Source organism: Physeter macrocephalus, chromosome 6 (assembly GCF_002837175.3).
Source record: "Physeter macrocephalus isolate SW-GA chromosome 6, ASM283717v5, whole genome shotgun sequence".
NCBI lineage: Eukaryota > Metazoa > Chordata > Mammalia > Artiodactyla > Physeteridae > Physeter > Physeter macrocephalus.
In genome coordinates this window covers 63,424,831-63,441,976 of record NC_041219.1, presented here as the reverse complement: position 1 = coordinate 63,441,976, position 17,146 = coordinate 63,424,831, and the positions used below count along the sequence as shown (strand labels likewise).

General features: G+C 42.0%; 2 protein-coding genes across 2 annotated transcripts in view; one reads left to right on the top strand and one right to left on the bottom strand.

Annotated features, from left to right (window-relative positions):
* PDE6H (phosphodiesterase 6H) overlaps positions 1-5,697 on the bottom strand; it is a 25,162-nt gene extending 19,465 nt beyond the window's left edge. The window contains exon 1 of the mRNA XM_007107763.4: positions 2,719-5,697. The gene's annotated coding sequence lies outside the window, so the exon portion shown is untranslated. The remainder of the gene's footprint in view (positions 1-2,718) is intronic.
* Positions 1-17,146, top strand: part of ARHGDIB (Rho GDP dissociation inhibitor beta) — a 17,919-nt gene extending 773 nt beyond the window's left edge. The window contains exons 2-6 of the mRNA XM_007107760.2: positions 8,135-8,318; positions 9,133-9,216; positions 11,130-11,206; positions 14,394-14,457; positions 16,465-17,146. Of these exons, the coding sequence (XP_007107822.1) occupies positions 8,141-8,318; positions 9,133-9,216; positions 11,130-11,206; positions 14,394-14,457; positions 16,465-16,664 (603 nt within the window). The 5' untranslated portion in view covers positions 8,135-8,140 and the 3' untranslated portion in view covers positions 16,665-17,146. The remainder of the gene's footprint in view (positions 1-8,134; positions 8,319-9,132; positions 9,217-11,129; positions 11,207-14,393; positions 14,458-16,464) is intronic.

The window sequence follows — 17,146 nt, the reverse complement described above, 5'->3', positions numbered from 1 at the left end:
AAGTGCTGTTGTTGCCAAAGACCAGCTCTTTACCTCGGAGAGAACTAAAAGCAAACACAGAAGACACCAAACAATTTATTAAGAGATACAGTCTAGAAAAATCCAAGTGGGCTCAGGTAGGACCCCCAGTCAGTGGGCCTTCAAAATGTCAGGGTCTGAATTTGGCAGCCATGAGAAGTGCTTTAGGTGTGACCTGAAACACTTTCTTCCTTTTTAGAGGATGTCCTAGGCGGCATGTTTTAGAAAGTGGTCTGTAATTAAACTCTGGACCTAGGGTAACTTGTGGCATGGGTCTGATAAACTCGAAGCTGTTCTGCTCAGGGTCGGGGAACGCAGGTTGCTCCTACATGGAGGTCCCATAGTCACCCCTTCACGTAGACACCAAGAGCCACTGAGTTCAGGATGAGCATGTTGGAGCCTCAGTGCAGGGACGATCAGGCAAAGGAAATCAAGCGGTCTGTGCTGGCCGCAGAGAGCTCAGTCATAGGCAACCATCATTCACCCGTGCCATTGCTTTGTTTCATTGCATTTATAAGGAAAGGTCCCTCCCAAATCCAGATATGACACAGGCATAGTAAGATCACCTTATTATTTCCTGAGATGTGTGGACTTCTGAGAGAATAGTTCATTCCCCATCCACCCCGCACAGATCCAGCACACGTGGAATAACCAGGTTATAGCCCAACAAAGGCTGGCATCCTCCAGGCATTGGAATTTGGTCCTTATTTGGGAGACCGTGAGTTTGCCCCTCAGGAAGTATCCTCTGAGCAATGTCAAGGTTCTGTTTTCGGTGGAAGCTCAGAACAGCAGAGTCAATCTGACGGAAAGATGAGGGCCCCGACCAATTCATGGGAGCACAATAAATTCCAAACTTCAGCTGGCAGGAAGAGAGATGCCTTGGGGGGAGTAAAAATTAAGCAGATAGAGAAAGAGAAACAACTTACGTGGAGGGCCTTCTATGTGTCAGGTCTGGTATGAGAAATTTATAAATCTGAATTCTGAGAGGACACAGTGAGGACAGGAAGGCTCAGAAGTGTTCAATGACTTGGCTAAGGTCACACACTGGTGCAAAAAAAGAACCAGTAGCTACAATGCGTCAGAGGGACATTTTAGGAAATGCCCATGGAAGAAATATTCTTTAATCCCACATTCTGAGCATCCTTGTTCCTGGGTCAGTGTTGTTGTCACCCAGGATCTCGGGTTAGAGTCCATACTGGCAGCCCCAGAGATGGGTCTCATGTTACTCCTGAAACTTCAACATTCACCCATTCAGTGAAGAATCACTGAGTCCCTCCCTGCTGGTTTACACACACTTTGGTTTCCGCAGCCAGAGCTGGTAAAAATTCACTTGGGTTTTCTTAGAGGGGCTGATATTCACCATTTGTGCTTATAAAAATTGTCTCTACTTCTAACTTTTCATGCTTAATTTAAAACCTCTGTGAATGGATCGAGTAATTGCAGTGTAGTCTTTTGCCCAATAATGGCTGCCTTAATGCAGTTTTCTTTGAGGATTATTTAAAATGAATGTTTGTGGAAGTAGAGTGACTTCACACAGTAGAGGCTCAGGAAAGTTGAAGGCATCCACTGAGTTCTCTCTCCTTTTGCATATGAATCTGGGTGTCCACGGGGCATTGGTCCTAGGACCACCCCCCTTCTTCCTTGATACTAAAATCCATGGATGCTCTGAGTCCCGTGCCCTCAGTATCAGCAGAGGACCAACTGTACTCTGAATGTCCAGGAAGGAATGATGTATTATTTCTTGGGAAATAATTATTTCAAGGGAAATGCTAAAGAATTCTGCTCCTAGGAATCTGTACCCTCCTCTGATTGATCTTAGTGTTTACTGTATGTAACAAGACACTGTCCTCTCAGGCATTGGGTTGGTTCCTCTTATCCAGCACTGCAGTTTCAGATGTTCTCGGTGGGGCGGAGGTGGTAGAGAGCAGCTCTGAGAAGCCCTGGAAGCACCAATTCCTCTAGGTCACTAGGGAATAGTGACACACCAGAAAGGAATCCAGAACAAAGACAGCTTCTGGTGTGCCCAAAGATGAACTTGGATTCCCCAAATAAGCCAAATTACCACGTAGGCAGCAAAGCAGACCCAAATCCTCCTCAACTAGCTCTGAGATGGTCCAGCTCTCCATGACCCGCTGTAAAGCTACAACCCCAGATTTGGGGAGAGGGGGCATATCCTGGACATTGGGAATTGAAGATGACAGGGAATGTTGATGCTTACATAGGTACTTCTCTGATGGATATCCCCTACTTCTGTTCCTTCCACATTTCTCTCTCTCTCTCTCCCTCCACTTTACTCTTTTATCTAATACTCCCAGCCTGTGCATCTAGAAGCATGATCTGGCAACTTTGGGGCATGAGTTAAGTCTCCACTGTACTTTGCTCCAGAGCCAGAGCGAATTCTCTCCCTTAGCTGTGCCTGTGTCTCCTGTTATTTCCCATCATTCACAGAGTGACCCCTGGCTTCACTTAGGAAAGGGAGCAATAAATAGAATCTAAAATTAAATTGCTTTTTAAAGAAATATAATAGTGACAGTCCCATTTTACGGCTGACTCAGTTCATAAACAATCCTTGCAATTGCCAGAACTTCTTGTCTCTTTCGTACTCCTCAAAGAGACAAAATCTATTTTTAAGAAGGAAGGAGAGGACCTTGTCAACACTGCAGATCCAAAAGAAAGCATTGGTGTCTGGCAGTCAGTTACCTTGCTGAAGCTGAAACTGTAGCAAAACAGACAGTCACCAGGAAGGCAGGAGAGGAAGGCAACAGAGTGTTATTGAACATCTACTATTGACCAGGATAGTCCAAGAACTTTTCGTGTTTTCTCCCACTCTTCAACCCTGTAAAGAAAGATTATTACTCCCACTTTACTGGTGGAAAAACTTGGGCTCAATGAGGTTAATAACTGGCTTAAGTCCCATAAAAAGTCAATCGTGGATACACATTTTGAATTTCTGGTCCATCGGTCTCGAAGCTCAAGCTCCAGGAGACATACAGGGTCATCTTTCTATGAACTAACCCGGTGATTTGTTTCATCTAAACTCAAGAGTTTTACCTTTTCTTGCCCTCCACTTATTTAGAACTGCATTAATGAACCAGAAGAGTGTGCTCCATCCTGGAGACTGGTAAATTCTTAAGTGCATTTCACTTTCAGTGTCTTGGAAATTTCACTGAATTTGTAAGCAAAAACACGGATTTGTGCTATGTTATACTCATGCCATGAGTACCCACCCTAATTTAATTTGGCATTTTAATTGAGCCTGAGAGGATTAAGTTCCTGCCTCAGCCCATCTAAATCTTGGCACTGTTTCACTGAATACTAAACCTGGGTTTGTGAGGGTTTGCTGTGAAAATTCACATGTGTAGGCATCTGTGAAGCAGGAAATAGATAACTAGCGTGGTGAACACATTAAAAAAAAAAAGCGTATGTGCTTTGGGGCCTTACGAAATATAAAATTGATAATTCTCCATTTCACTTCTACTGTGTAAAGAACCAAAGTCAAAAACAACCTACAAAGAAACAAACAAACAAAACAACCCTTCTCTTTGTGGAACAGGGGGCTGCAGAGGGAGGTGAGCAGACCCCAACAAGAGCGTTCTATGCTGATGGGCTGGGTTCTCCCCAACCTCACCTCCACTTCCTCTTTCCCTTTCTTGTTTTACAGCCTTCTTTAACTTAAGGAGCATTAGGGTCATTGAATTATGAAGGGGTCTCAGAGATCTTTTCATGCAACGATTTCATTTTGCAGAGGCCAAAACTGGAGCGGGGGTTCAGTGACTTGCGCAAGGGGACATGGAGCCTAGTTGCACTGAAATCCTCTTTATGTGACACTTCCCTGACTTGCTAAAGCTGCCCTGCAGAGTTTTGCAAAGCAGCCCTTACCTCTGCCTGTGCACCCCCCAGGGAGATTCCCACAATGACCAACGAGCTCTCCAGAGCTCTCCAGTTTCATTATTACTTGTTAATAAAGAGAGCTGGAGCGACAGAGCGTAGAGCCTCAGGTCAGACCACCCGGGCTTAGATATTCATTCTGCCGCTTACACAAGTCTTCTTGGGCAAGTTACTTACCTCACCTTTAGTTTCCTGATCTGTAGAAGGGAATGATGATAACGGCCGTCCTTAAGGTTGTGGTGAGGACTGAGTGAGATAATCCTCACGACAGCATTTAGCACTATGTGTGATAACTGTTAGAATTATTATCATCAATTACAAAACCAGCTGTTCTTTAGATGATGAGATTAGAAAAAAGTCTGGAATTTCCATAAAATTCTTATTTTCACTTCAGCGGCACCCATAAAATGGAAAAGAGAAAAATGAGGGAGTTCCCTGGTGGCCTAGTGGTTAGGATTCCGGGCTTTCACTGCCATGGTCCGGGTTCAACCCCTGGTCAGGGAACTGAGATCCTGCAAGCTGCATGGTGCGGCCAAAAAAAAAAAAAAATGGAAAATTGTGTTTGTAGTTCAATATACACACACAGGTAGTCTGGGAAACCATTGTCGAGATATATAAACCAGTTGGGGCTTTGGGAGAATCTGAAGTTCCTTGGAAATGAACTGTGAAATTGAAAATGTAGGATCTTTGGGGAATTCACATAAATTTGAAATAGTAAAATAGAGGTAGGTAGTCTCTTATATACACCAGTGAAATAAGGTAATTGAATGGCAATTTAGCTGACACTTGACTACAGGTAAAGGCCTTAGAAAAGGAAAGCACCTAGAGATGGTCTGCCCTAACCCCTCCCTCCCCAAGATGAGGAAAGGAAGATCACAGCAGCTGGAACATTTGCTCACAGGGTTACAGCTAGTTAGTGGCAAAGCTAGAATGAAAACTCATGCATGATGAGGCCTAGTTCAGTGAGGGAATAATTTTTCAAAATCAAATAGAGTGACCCAGAACTCTTACCTACAACTGCCCCTTGTGCACCGTCGCTCTTCTGCTGGGCTTGTGGTCAGATCCAGATGTTCCCTGGTATCTTCTCCTGCTTCTGAGGGCCAATGTTTCAGGTTCACAGACAGGTTCCTTGGCTTGAGGCTGAGCTGTGCCATTGGTCTGGCCAGGCTTCGGAGACAAGCAAGCTTCCCCTTTAACCCTCAACACTCTGCTTCATTGTTTCCAAAAGTTACAGTTTCAAGGTCATGTTCTTAATCATGGACTTCCGTAGAATCTACAAAGGACTTCAGGAGTCCATGAACCCCTGTAACTGCATGCACAATTTCATGGGCTTTTTCCTTTTTTCCTTTTATAAGGACCATGACCCTTAACCGATTTTTAAAGAGCTTTGTGATCTCCAAAAAGATTAAGAACCATCAGTCAAACAAGCTGGGCTTTTTGATATGGCTAGATTGCTCTTCCTCCAACGTTTTCTCCACTTTGGAGAATAACTTAAATATCAGTATGTGCTAAAGTACAGTGTCTTGTAAATACTAGATGCTCATCATATATTTGTGACCTTAATTTTGCTTTCAAAAGGCCTTTCCCTGAGAAGTGGTTTCCAGTCCTTTATTTGCCATATTATGACATTTTCATCTTTTTTTCCAATCAGCTCTCCAGAGTGAACTGGTTTGGGGTCATCTGACTTCATTCCTCTTTTTTTTATGCTATATAATTAGACCAAATTATTTTCATGTAGTCCCGAATTTCCTCCTCTTGACTTCTACAGTTTCATATAGTAATCCCACATTATCCTCTGATCTTCAATGTCTTTAAATAAATTTTTGGCTCATTTTTATAGAGCAATTATTGTATCTGTAATGAATCAAGGAAATTTAAAAGTGACACAAGTCTCAGATTCACTAATGAAAAGATCCAGCTCTAGATGACAGATAAATTGACTTGTCAATGATTACACTGTGAGAAGTTAGGAAATGCTGTCCTAGACCAGATCTTTCTCTCTCTCTGTCTCTCTGTCTCTGTCTCTATCTCTCTCTCTCCTTTCAAAATTGAGATTGAGGGTGCAGAATTAAAATTCCCTAGGTTATTAAAGTCACCTTGATCTACTGTGATGCCATCATCTCATGGTCAAACTTCAAGCACATGACTTGTTAGAACCAAGCAATATATTCCAGAAAGTCCTGTCTATGGGGGCTAAGATGCTTTCATCTGTAGATAGCTTTCCTGATGCTCTGTCTGCAGGTTTCTTATGTGACCTCTACCCTGGATATCTGGTCAGGCTCCAGAGGAGAACCTGTCTCATCTGATTAGTCTCCTCGGGGTTGCTCTTTATGTGTGGCTTAATGGTTGTCCTTAAACTACCCACAACCTACAACCTCCACCCACTGCATCCTTCATTGTTTTTCCAACCAGTTCATTCACTATCCCTGAGTGTTATTTGTAACATGAGTTAAGTTAGTCACTCTGTTTATTGTGATCTTCTCTAGAAGCTGGAGCTGGTTCTGTAGGTGAAGCAAGAGTTGCCATAGGAACAGGCCTACATGCTTCCTTCCTACACAGGAAGTGGACCTGGTCATTGCAATACTGTTTTCAGAGTTGATCAAGAGTCACAGTGTTTGGCTTGTTATTTTACTGGAAGAGGATTGATGAGCCAGGAGATATGATTTCTTTTCCTTTCCTTTTTTTATTCTGTTAAAACTGCTTTGCTTTGGCTTCACTTCCAAATTATTTTTCTTCCTGTTGCCAATAATAGTGACATTGAGACTCAAAACCATAACTGATTTTGGCCAGACACAGCTTCACTCTCAGGGGACTTTATAGAGATTTGAAGAGTCACTCAGGATGAGATGTGATAGGTATTTACTTAGTGTTCTGCCACTTCCGAGCACTAAAGCCTTTACCCAAGACAGGGAAGAGAGTTATCCTCAGAGCAGAACAAAAGGGAATCAGGACATTATCTCCTTCTCCAAATATCTCCCTTGTTTCCCCAAATAGCTCCATTGCTGCCAGCCATGGGGCCTGAAATTCTTCCAGTAGAGATTTCTTCCTCTTTATTAAGACATGGCATCTCCCCCCACTATGAGAACTTGGGCAATTCTTTTAACCTCTGGGCTTCAAGGTTCTCAATGATTAAATTAGAGTTTGGAATATATTACCTCTAAGGTTCATTTCAGCTCTGAAAAGCTCTGACTATACATGCCCTAAGAGGAATAATTTTTTAATTTATTATTCATTCATCAACACTTAAGTGTGAATAATTTTATTAGAACTTCCCTCAACGTTTTAACACAAAACAAGTAAATATAAATGATGATGGAAGAAGACAGACCCCAGAGTATGCCCAGGTGATGTCTTAGAGCATAAGGTCAGGGGAAATCTCGATAGGGTAGAGAGGTACTAAAAGGGAAGTGGAAATTGATAGAAGGTACTAAAGACACAGTTACAATTTGTCTGGAGGAATTTAGAGTCCTTTGCTATTTTGTGGCATTTCAAAAGAACAGAAGACCTTTATATATAGAACCTATTAAGTCAATGAATGAACGCTTATAAAATGGCTGAACTATTCCAGTGTCTTGGGAGATTCAAGAGAAACACAACACTTAGTACCTGCCCTCAAGGAATTATTAGCAGTGTTGGGTGAAAACCAATCAGACACTCAGGCAGGTATCACAGGGACCTACAACTTCTCATGAGTTACCTTTGAGCTCTTGCAGGAGTTCAGGGAAAGATTCAATGAATGGGAAAGCGCTAACATTTTTTAGCATGTACTTGAAACCATCATAACTGCGATTGTACACACTGAGCACTTTGACGCTGGCAAGGCTGTCTGGATTTGGAGGACTGAGATAATTTCTGTAAGTATATGAACTAGGGCCACTCATTATTGTCCGGGACAGCTGTGCTATGTTGTTTCACTTGTTTTACAGAATTCCCAAAGAGTTACTTATTTTCTGTCAGATTCATTCAGTGAACAGGAGGGACTCATCACAGTATGGTAACATTCAGGCATATGAAAGGAAAGCCTGGAATGAATTATATTCTTATTTTGTGAAATAGAATGAGGCTGAATTAGGGGAAAATCTGGAAAATCACTGACAATTACACAAGTTCATTAGGGCAAAAATAATGCTAATAACAGCCCCACAAACATCATTCATATCCACTGACTTTTGGCTAATAGACCGTCACCTCTCTCTCTCTTTCTTTCTCTCCCTCCCTCTCTCTCTAGATCAAAATGACTGAAAAGGCCCCAGAACCACACCTGGAGGAGGAGGAGGAGGAGCTGGATGGCAAGCTCAATTACAAGCCTCCACCACAGAAGTCCCTGAAGGAGCTGCAGGAGATGGACAAAGATGATGAAAGTCTAACTAAGTACAAGAAAACGCTCCTGGGGGATGGTCCTGTGGTAGCAGGTGTGTGTGTGCGGAGATGGGGGGCAGGTCGAGGGGCACTGACAAGGCAGACATTTCAGCTACTCAGGATCAGTTGCAAAGGAAAGTGTACCAAGTGCTTCCAGGGTTAAGTGAGTGAGGTGCAATCTCTATGTGCCGAATCAAGTTATGGACCAGATAATTAAGTTTTCTTTGGAGATAAGGTGCAAGTTGACATTGAAATAGATAAAAATAACACATAGGGAGGGTTTCGAAGGAATTTCAGACTACCACTCAGAATTGTATTCTCTCCACGATTGCTCACATTCTCTCTTTTTCTTCTCTTTCTCCTTCTCACTCCTTACCCAAATAACCATCTCTTCCACATACACATACGCAATGGCGGACTAAGACATGGCCCAAAGATATGGATGGGCCATGACTAACCAGCAGAGTACCCATAGCCACTCAGGAAATGTCTGCTATCGATGATTGAGATGGACCTACGAGTACCTGAAGCAGAAATAGCATCACTGGAATTTATAAGGCCACTAAGACAAAGCATGGTGAATCTGCCACTTCCATTTCTATTTCTCCTCCAGATGGAGATATCCCTTTTCTTTTTTATCTTCTCTCTCTCCTACTTTAAATGAACACACACACACACACACACACACACACACACACACACACACACATCTATTTCTCCTCCAGATGGAGATATCCCTTTTCTTTTTTATCTTCTCTCTCTCCTACTTTAAATGAACACACACACACACACACACACACACACACACACACAGAGAGTACATAAATACCTCCTCTCTGTGCTTACATTCCCTTTTGAATCCTGCAGATCCAGCAGCCCCCAATGTCACTGTCACCCGTCTTACCCTGGTTTGTGAAAGTGCCCCAGGACCAATCACCATGGACCTCACTGGTAAGTGGACACATCTGTTCTGTTCAGTGGGGCCTAATGGCATCACTGGGCAAACTGGTTTTTGTCCTCTGTCCCAGCAAAAATAAAAATAAAAATCCTAGGAAAGTGAATTCTAGGAAGGTATGCTGAGACCGGTTCACAAATCATAGTTTTCACAGTATTTACCGTGCTTAATGAAAAGCCCAATCTCTGTCTCTAATTGAAAAGGGGTCAGGTGTAAGTACTGGATATATCTACCTGTATCGTATTTACTTCAGATTTTTATCTCCACATGGTAGCAGGAGAATTACTATTTGTGTAAAAAAACTGCTGATGGAAACGTTAAGAAGCAAGCTGTATGCTTCTGAAATGGTAATATTTATACAATCTAAACATCAGAGAAAATATTGACCTTACATCAGCTACAGAACTTACCCGAAGACAGGAAGCAATCTAAGACCTCCTGAATAATGCTAGGAATTCCACTGTTAAATACACATTATTTAACTTAAAGCTCTGATTCTTTTAAAGAAGCAACTTACCCCTCTAAAGATGTACAAATTAACATGTTATTTTCTTTCACTTTATTGTGACAAGGGTCAAGTCCTTTCCTGAGACTTAGGTCTGGAGGAAATGAGGAGAGACGGGGAAGGTGGCTGATTTGGGGGAAATTGGCAAATGGGGGGAATGAGGAAAGGGCCACTGAGCTAGGCGTTGGGGGCATGAAAGGCAGGCCTTCAGTAAAAAACAGAAAATTATTACCAGATTCAAAAAATGTACTCATGAGACAGAATAAAGCAGGACTCTAGAGCAGTAGGCTTAGCAGCAAGGTGGCTCCCCTCACACAGGACACATCCACTCTTTACCTTATATGGGCTTTTTGTCAGAGAGAGGAAATTGGAGGCTAAGACACACTTCCTATTCAACCGAAATCATTGGAGCATACATTCAACTACCTCCACGTTCTAGCATCTCTCCAAGAGAGAAACTCTCTCTCTCTCTCTCTCATCGGACCTCAGACCTCTTCCTGTGCGAAATTGCATAAAGTTACCACGTACAACCATCATTTTGCAAGATAAGGTCGGAATTAGCACTAAGGAAACCTGCTCTGTTCAGAAGGGCTTGATGATATTGCAGGGAAAACTTGGTCTCTGTCCTCTTTTCCCAGCAGCAAGAAAACCAAATTCAGTTTTCTGTCACAAAAAAGCTATGGAGGTGAATCCCAGATGTATACATAGGATGCTGGTACCAACTCTGTACATGAAGCAGCTGCACAGAACTGTGCAAAACATACACACACACATACACACAGTCACCCCGGATGTCCAATTATACAGGATCACGTTGGGAGAGGAGCAGAGAAAGATAACCTCTCTAACCAGGGTACAGGAATTAGGGGCAGATCTCAGTTTTATGGAGCCTGAAGCTTTTATAACTTAAGTGATGTTTCCTTTTCCTTAAGAAAAATAATATGAAATTGCAAATGCAAAAGCAAAATTAAGTACAAAAGTGAATTTTGTTTAGAATGATAAAAAGGAACCGAATGAGTGTATTTTCTAAAGCTAGAAAACACCACAAATGTTAACAAATCTACAAAAACAAATAGCTGGCACTCATATAATATTTTTCTCCTATTTCTTTATTTGAGGGGTGGGGGCAGAGTCTTTAACCATAATGTCTGACATGTTCTTAAGGTTGCAGTCAAACTTGGGGAAAAGCTCTATCACATTTCTTTCACATCTGGCTGCAAGATTTCAGGCATTTCAAATGTGTGTTTGTGCAGCAACTAATCTCAGACATTCTTTGACTTGAGGACCATGTGGACCATGTTGCTCTGAGGAGCCCAGCAAATGGCTCTGGAGCTTCAACTTCATTCACCTCCTTGTGAATGTCCTTCTGAGGAGAATTAACTCTTTCAAAATCCACTTCTACAGGGGATCTGGAAGCCCTCAAAAAAGAAACCTTTGTGCTAAAGGAAGGTGTTGAATATAGAGTCAAAATTAACTTCAAAGTAAGTATCTGGTTTTGTATGTTTTAATAAAGTTTAAATCCTTCCTATAATCAGAGGAAGAAAAACTCAAATCGCTTGCATTCTCACGTTGGCATACTCTTTGTTTATTTCTCTTTTTTCCCTGGACTGTCCTCTCCCCAATCCTGGGCTCTACCTGTTAAAGGTGCACCTTTACTTCATGCCTTTTCCCAGCCAGGACCCTTCCCTTGGACTCTCCCTTGATCACTGAAGCCAATGAGAGCCCTCTCCTGGGACCTCCTAATACTCTCATCCACAAGACACCCATTCCTTTGTATTATACCATTTGTATCATTTCTCCCCTATGCAGTCTAAAGACCTTGAGATAGGGAGAGACTATCTATCCCTTCTCTGCAATATTTCAAGCAAAACTTTGTAAATGGTAGATATCTCATGACTGTTTATTGAGAAATAGATAAATGAATGAATCAATTAATAGGAAAAGAAAATAGAACAGCTAGAGCCTCAGCTCCAATTGCTCAAGGATATATAAATCCAGGGGGTGTGGTCCTTGGTAAATACCTGGAAATTACAACTTAGTTGTAGAGCAGGTAAACAAGTAAGAGCAAAACTCAAGAGGAGATAGACTGACATAGAATGAATAGGCCCATATCCCAGTGAGCAGCCAAAATCAAGGAGAAAAGTAACCTTGACTTTGAAAACAAATGAGTTAGAAATTCACTGTTTGCATTTAATTGCTTATATGTGCCTTGGTTGCCCCTCACTCCCACTTGGTCACTTCCTCCAGGGCTTGGGCTCCACCAACAAAGACCCCATCTGCCCTCTCTATTTGCACACCAGCCCTTCTTTCTCCAAGGTTCAGGATATGATTCAGGGTCCATGGACAATCATTCCCCACCACATACAAATATGCCTCAAAATAATTTCCTTCTGAAAATATTTGTTGATGCCTACTCTATAATAGACACTCTATAATAGTCACTTACTTGTTTCCTGTATTTATTACTAAAGCACCTGAAAGTTTAATAAGGCATTGTATCCAAATATGCTTCAAATGGGTTTCACATCAGTCCAATTTCAAATCATTAATGCTACTGCCTTAATTTTTCAATTTAATAAGCAGTTAGTATTGATATACATATACATTATACATTAATATGTATAAGATAGAAAACTAATAGGAACCTGCTGTATAAAAATAAATAAATAAAATTCAAAAAGAAAATGTTGATGTGAATAAGATGAGAAGGAAAGTTCTGGTGCATGGGCTTCCGCCATGGGTGGGAAGGCCGGGGTTGGGTCCTCGGCAGTCAGGGTTACACATGAAGGCAATGGAGGAGGTGGGCACAGAAAGCAGTTTTCAAGTCCCGTCCACTTCAGAGATTTGGCCTTGTCTCTAACAGGGAAAGATCACTCTCTATGTGTAACCCACATAAAGTCGAACCGCCCTGTGGCCTGTCCCAGCGTGGATCGAGGAAGAAACACCAGTTCAAAACTGAAAATATGTAATTGGAAAGTGATTTAAATCTTTACTGATGTCTCTTGAAAAATGTCCAAGGAAGTTTGCATTCATAACACCAGCAACACACCCTAGAATCCTCTTTCATTATCTCTCTTAGTTGCTCTCAAAGTTCTTCTCTTTCTTCCTCAAAACTTAACAACACTCTCCAAAAACTGGGAGGGTTCTTTTAGTTTCTCCCCCTTTTCCTTCTGCCTCCCAAGGAGATGTGGTATATGTGATTTCCATGGCTCTCACTTCTATTCAGGCCCCCAGTAAACTGTCTCTTCCCGGGGTGGAAAAGACAATTGGGAGGGATGTGCAGGCAGAGGAAGAGAACAACTAGGAATATTTATACTTTTCTTTCGTCTGTCTCAACCATATTTATATTAAATGAACACTCTATGGAGCAGTAGAAAAACAGGAGTCTCTTTATTTTGAAGCCCTTATTTACTACTCTGCCACCATTCCTGTTTTTTGGTCTTTTAACCACCAGACCACATCTTCTACTAGGCCCAGAAGACCAGCTTAGAGACTTCTAGAAAGATGCATTCATTTTTCCTATTTCTATGAGTCACATGTGGAAGTCAGAGGAATTAGCAAGTTTGGGTTTCATTTCATCACAGTTTCTTCAATGAAGCTGTTTTCATTCTGTCTGCCTTTGGTAGGTTTATGCTACAGACTTTACTGAGTGACAGTTTCAAACCTCAGCTGGCAGTATTCACTGCTATGCTACCTCACTGCCAACAAAACAAAATGTAGCACTGACAGATTGCTTTAACTATTCTGTCCAAAACAAAAGGGAGTCCTACCTATTGTGGAGGAGAAACTACTTTTAAGATGGTTTAATTCTTACATCGATGAACAATTAACCAAGCCATCCAGCTAATGCTGCCATGCCCACTTTAATTTGTTTGTATAAACATGACCACTGTATAAAATTAACAGAGAGACCAGTTCAGTCCTAGGTAGGATGAATCATGGAAAAACAGAGCGCTTGGGCTGTCTGTATTTTCATTCTGCTTTAGTAAATTTTCTTTGAAAGGCTTGGGAAAGTGGCAAGATCTCAGACAACGTCTGAAAATGACAACCATCCAAAATACTTGCCAGATGCAAATGGATTTCACCCGTTATTTACATATGAGGGGGATGTTTTCCTGTGACCCATCTCTTCATCTCTAGACTCCAATCACAGTTACATTACAGGCAAAGTCATCTCTAGACCTGATTTTCCATTACGACTTTTCTCTTTGTTTGTTTTTCATATGCTAGGTGGATCATTTCTGAAGTTAGGATTTTTCAGATATTTACACAATAGTTTCCATTGGTACCTTTGTAACCTAAAACAAGGATGGTCTTCTGGCCAGTAATATCAGGGAGGGTAGATCAAGACCATTCTCTGGACCACTGAGGAAGGAGAAATGTAATGAAGAATATTGAGACAATGTTGTAATTAACCATCCCATCCCCAACACCAAAAATCACAGTATTAGACAGTTACAACCAGATTGGTAATGTTGAGTCTTGCGACCTCCTCTCTCCAATGTCTGCCTCATCACCACGCTAAAAGACAGTAGTAACTTATTCTGAACCAAATCTTCAGTCCTTTCGTCCTCAGAGAAGTCTCAGCTAGGTAGGATAAGCATGAAAGGTGAGGAAAAATGAAAGATCCTCTCTAATCTGAACCGCCTGGATCCTTCCCATCTACAGGTGAACAAGGACATTGTGTCAGGACTGAAATACGTTCAACACACCTACCGGACTGGGGTGAAAGGTAAAGTATCCACACTTTCCACTGTCCCAAACTCTGCTTCTCACTGACACTTAAACTTCAGGTCATTAGCAATTTTTAGTCCTAGACTCATTTAAGAAACTGTTGATAGTTGTGGACACTCACCCTATGAGAGGCACACATATGCTTCTGACCTACATATTAACGGCAAGTTCTATATTCAGGAAACTTAGTTAAGACTGGGTCAGCCACTAACCTTCAGCATTCAGCTTCTGGAATTCAACTTTATTACTTATAAAGGGGAAGAGTAACCGAGATAAGTTTGAATCAAAGTACATAAATGTAGTCTTAAAATTTAAAAAAAAAAAAAAAAAAAAGCAGTTCACAAGTATAAAACCTGGGTGTCAGAGAAATCCAAGATAGGAAAGACCTATCCAATGGGAGGTGGTAGCAGCATACGGGGGGCAGGTGGCGGGGCAGAGGGGTAGGCACGGTGCTCAATTTCATAAACAAAGAAATAGAAAAAAGTACTCTTTCTAGAATTGAGAAAAGCTTCATAACTGAAACAAATAATATCCCATTACTTAACGTGCAGTTTTCTCCACAAGTTGTACCTAAGCGGTACATGCCGTGGGAACCTGTCTTCAGTTGTCTTCCATTAATACGGGCAGGGAGAAGTGAAAGGTGGAAGGCTGATGGAAGCACTTGTAAAGTTCCCTTTTACCTGAAGGTGTCAAACAGCAGCCCCCAGAAGTGTGAAACCATAATGTGTAGGTCAGTTCCTCCAAATCAATCAATGAGGGCTCGGGAAGACACTGCTCAATTTGCATGACATAGAGAACCACTCAGTGACTCAAAGGCCACAGAAGATTGTTAACCTGAAAGATCTTGGTTGAAAAAATAGTTCAGTTTCCTATTTTCCTTTGGGCGTAAAGACTGTGGTGCTTCACTCAGGCAAGAGGCCGCTGAGGTGTCTGTAGCTGTTCCTCCAAGCTTATTCAAAACAACAGCCAACTAAATGTCACCTGCCTGCCTACCTACCTTTACTTATGCTTTCTAATCCCTACTATTCTTAATATATATCCCAGTTACCTATTAATAACTTCGGTTGGCTATTTTTACCATCTGTCCCAGTTCATCACTATTTTTTTTTTACCAAATTATTGGATTTTCCTTTTCATTTAATTATTCCATCCATGAATTCTGTTCATCCTGATCTCCAGCAGTTACCTTATCTCCTCCAACTGTTCATAGAATGATAGTTTGTGGATAGAAGACCCTTGAAGTTCATTATATAAAAAAGAAAGAGAGGCTCCAAAGCGTTAGGTAGTTGCAGAGCTGAAGCCAGAACTCAGGTCTCAACTAGTGTGAGATTTTTTTTATGGAGATAGAATTGACATATAACAGTGTATCATTTTGAGGCTTATAGCATAATGATCTGATATATGTATATATTGCAAAATGATTACCAAAAGTTTAGTTAATACCCATCACCACACATAGTTACGATGTTTTTTTCTTGTGTTGAGAACTTTTAATATCAACTCTCTCGGCAACTTCCAAATATACACTAGAGTACTGTTAACTGTGGTCGCCATGCTGTACATTACATCCCCAGGACTTACTTAGCTTATAACTGGAAGTTTGTACCTTTTGACCACCTGGGATTTTTTTTATGGTATAATCTGCTACAGCTCCATAAAGAGAGCCTTGATCCCCATGGATTTAGGGCACTGATTCCCCACCTTCCTGAATCTCAAAATCAGCTGTGATGTGTTTTAAAGACACTGATTCTTGGGACCCACGGCAGATCACTAACCTTTGGGAGTGGATCAAAGAATGGTGTATTATTAAAAAGAACTCCAATTTTTAAAAAGATGTTTTTAAAAGAAAAACAAGTTGCCCCAGGTAAATCTAGTGTTTAGCCAGGATTGGCAACCATTGCTCTTGGCTTTGATCACAGTGAGCTGGCCTCCAGATTCTTCAGTGCGCAATGTTTGCTTTCCCTCTACCAGGCTTTCACCCTAATGAACTTTTCTTTCTTCCCAGTGGATAAAGCAACATTCATGGTCGGCAGCTACGGGCCTCGGCCAGAGGAGTATGAGTTTCTGACTCCAGCTGAGGAGGCCCCCAAGGGCATGCTGGCCCGAGGCACTTACCACAACAAATCCTTCTTCACGGATGATGACAAACACGACCACCTTACCTGGGAGTGGAACCTGTCCATCAAGAAGGACTGGACAGAATGAGCGCCTCTACTCATCCCTTTCCCTACCTTCGCGCCCCAAGAAGAGCCCCGTCCCTCCTCCCTGATCACAGCTGAGCCCCTTCTCCAGCAACCTCCACCTTCTCTTATCTCTGCATCCTCTCCCACACCGTCTCTCACAGTGGTCCCCCGAACAAGATGCCTAAAACCCAGGCTTTAACCCTGCCCCCACGCTTCTGATCCCCTCTCATAGCCAGATCCCCCCAGTTCTCCATCCCAACAGACAATCCTTTAATATTCCCTCTTTTATTGCCATTCGAGCAACTAGAGGCCAGGAAACGGGCAAACTAGCACTAACAGTCCTTTTGCCTCGAGTCCCTGTATCTCCTTCCCATCCCTGGATTCTCCTGTGGTTGCTGCCGGTTCACTGAAGGTCCCTAATCACGTTCCCTGCCAACTGGGGTTCTTCTTTACCGGGAGACACTGTAAACAGCACAAGAGTACAAGAATAAAACAGTTGTATGA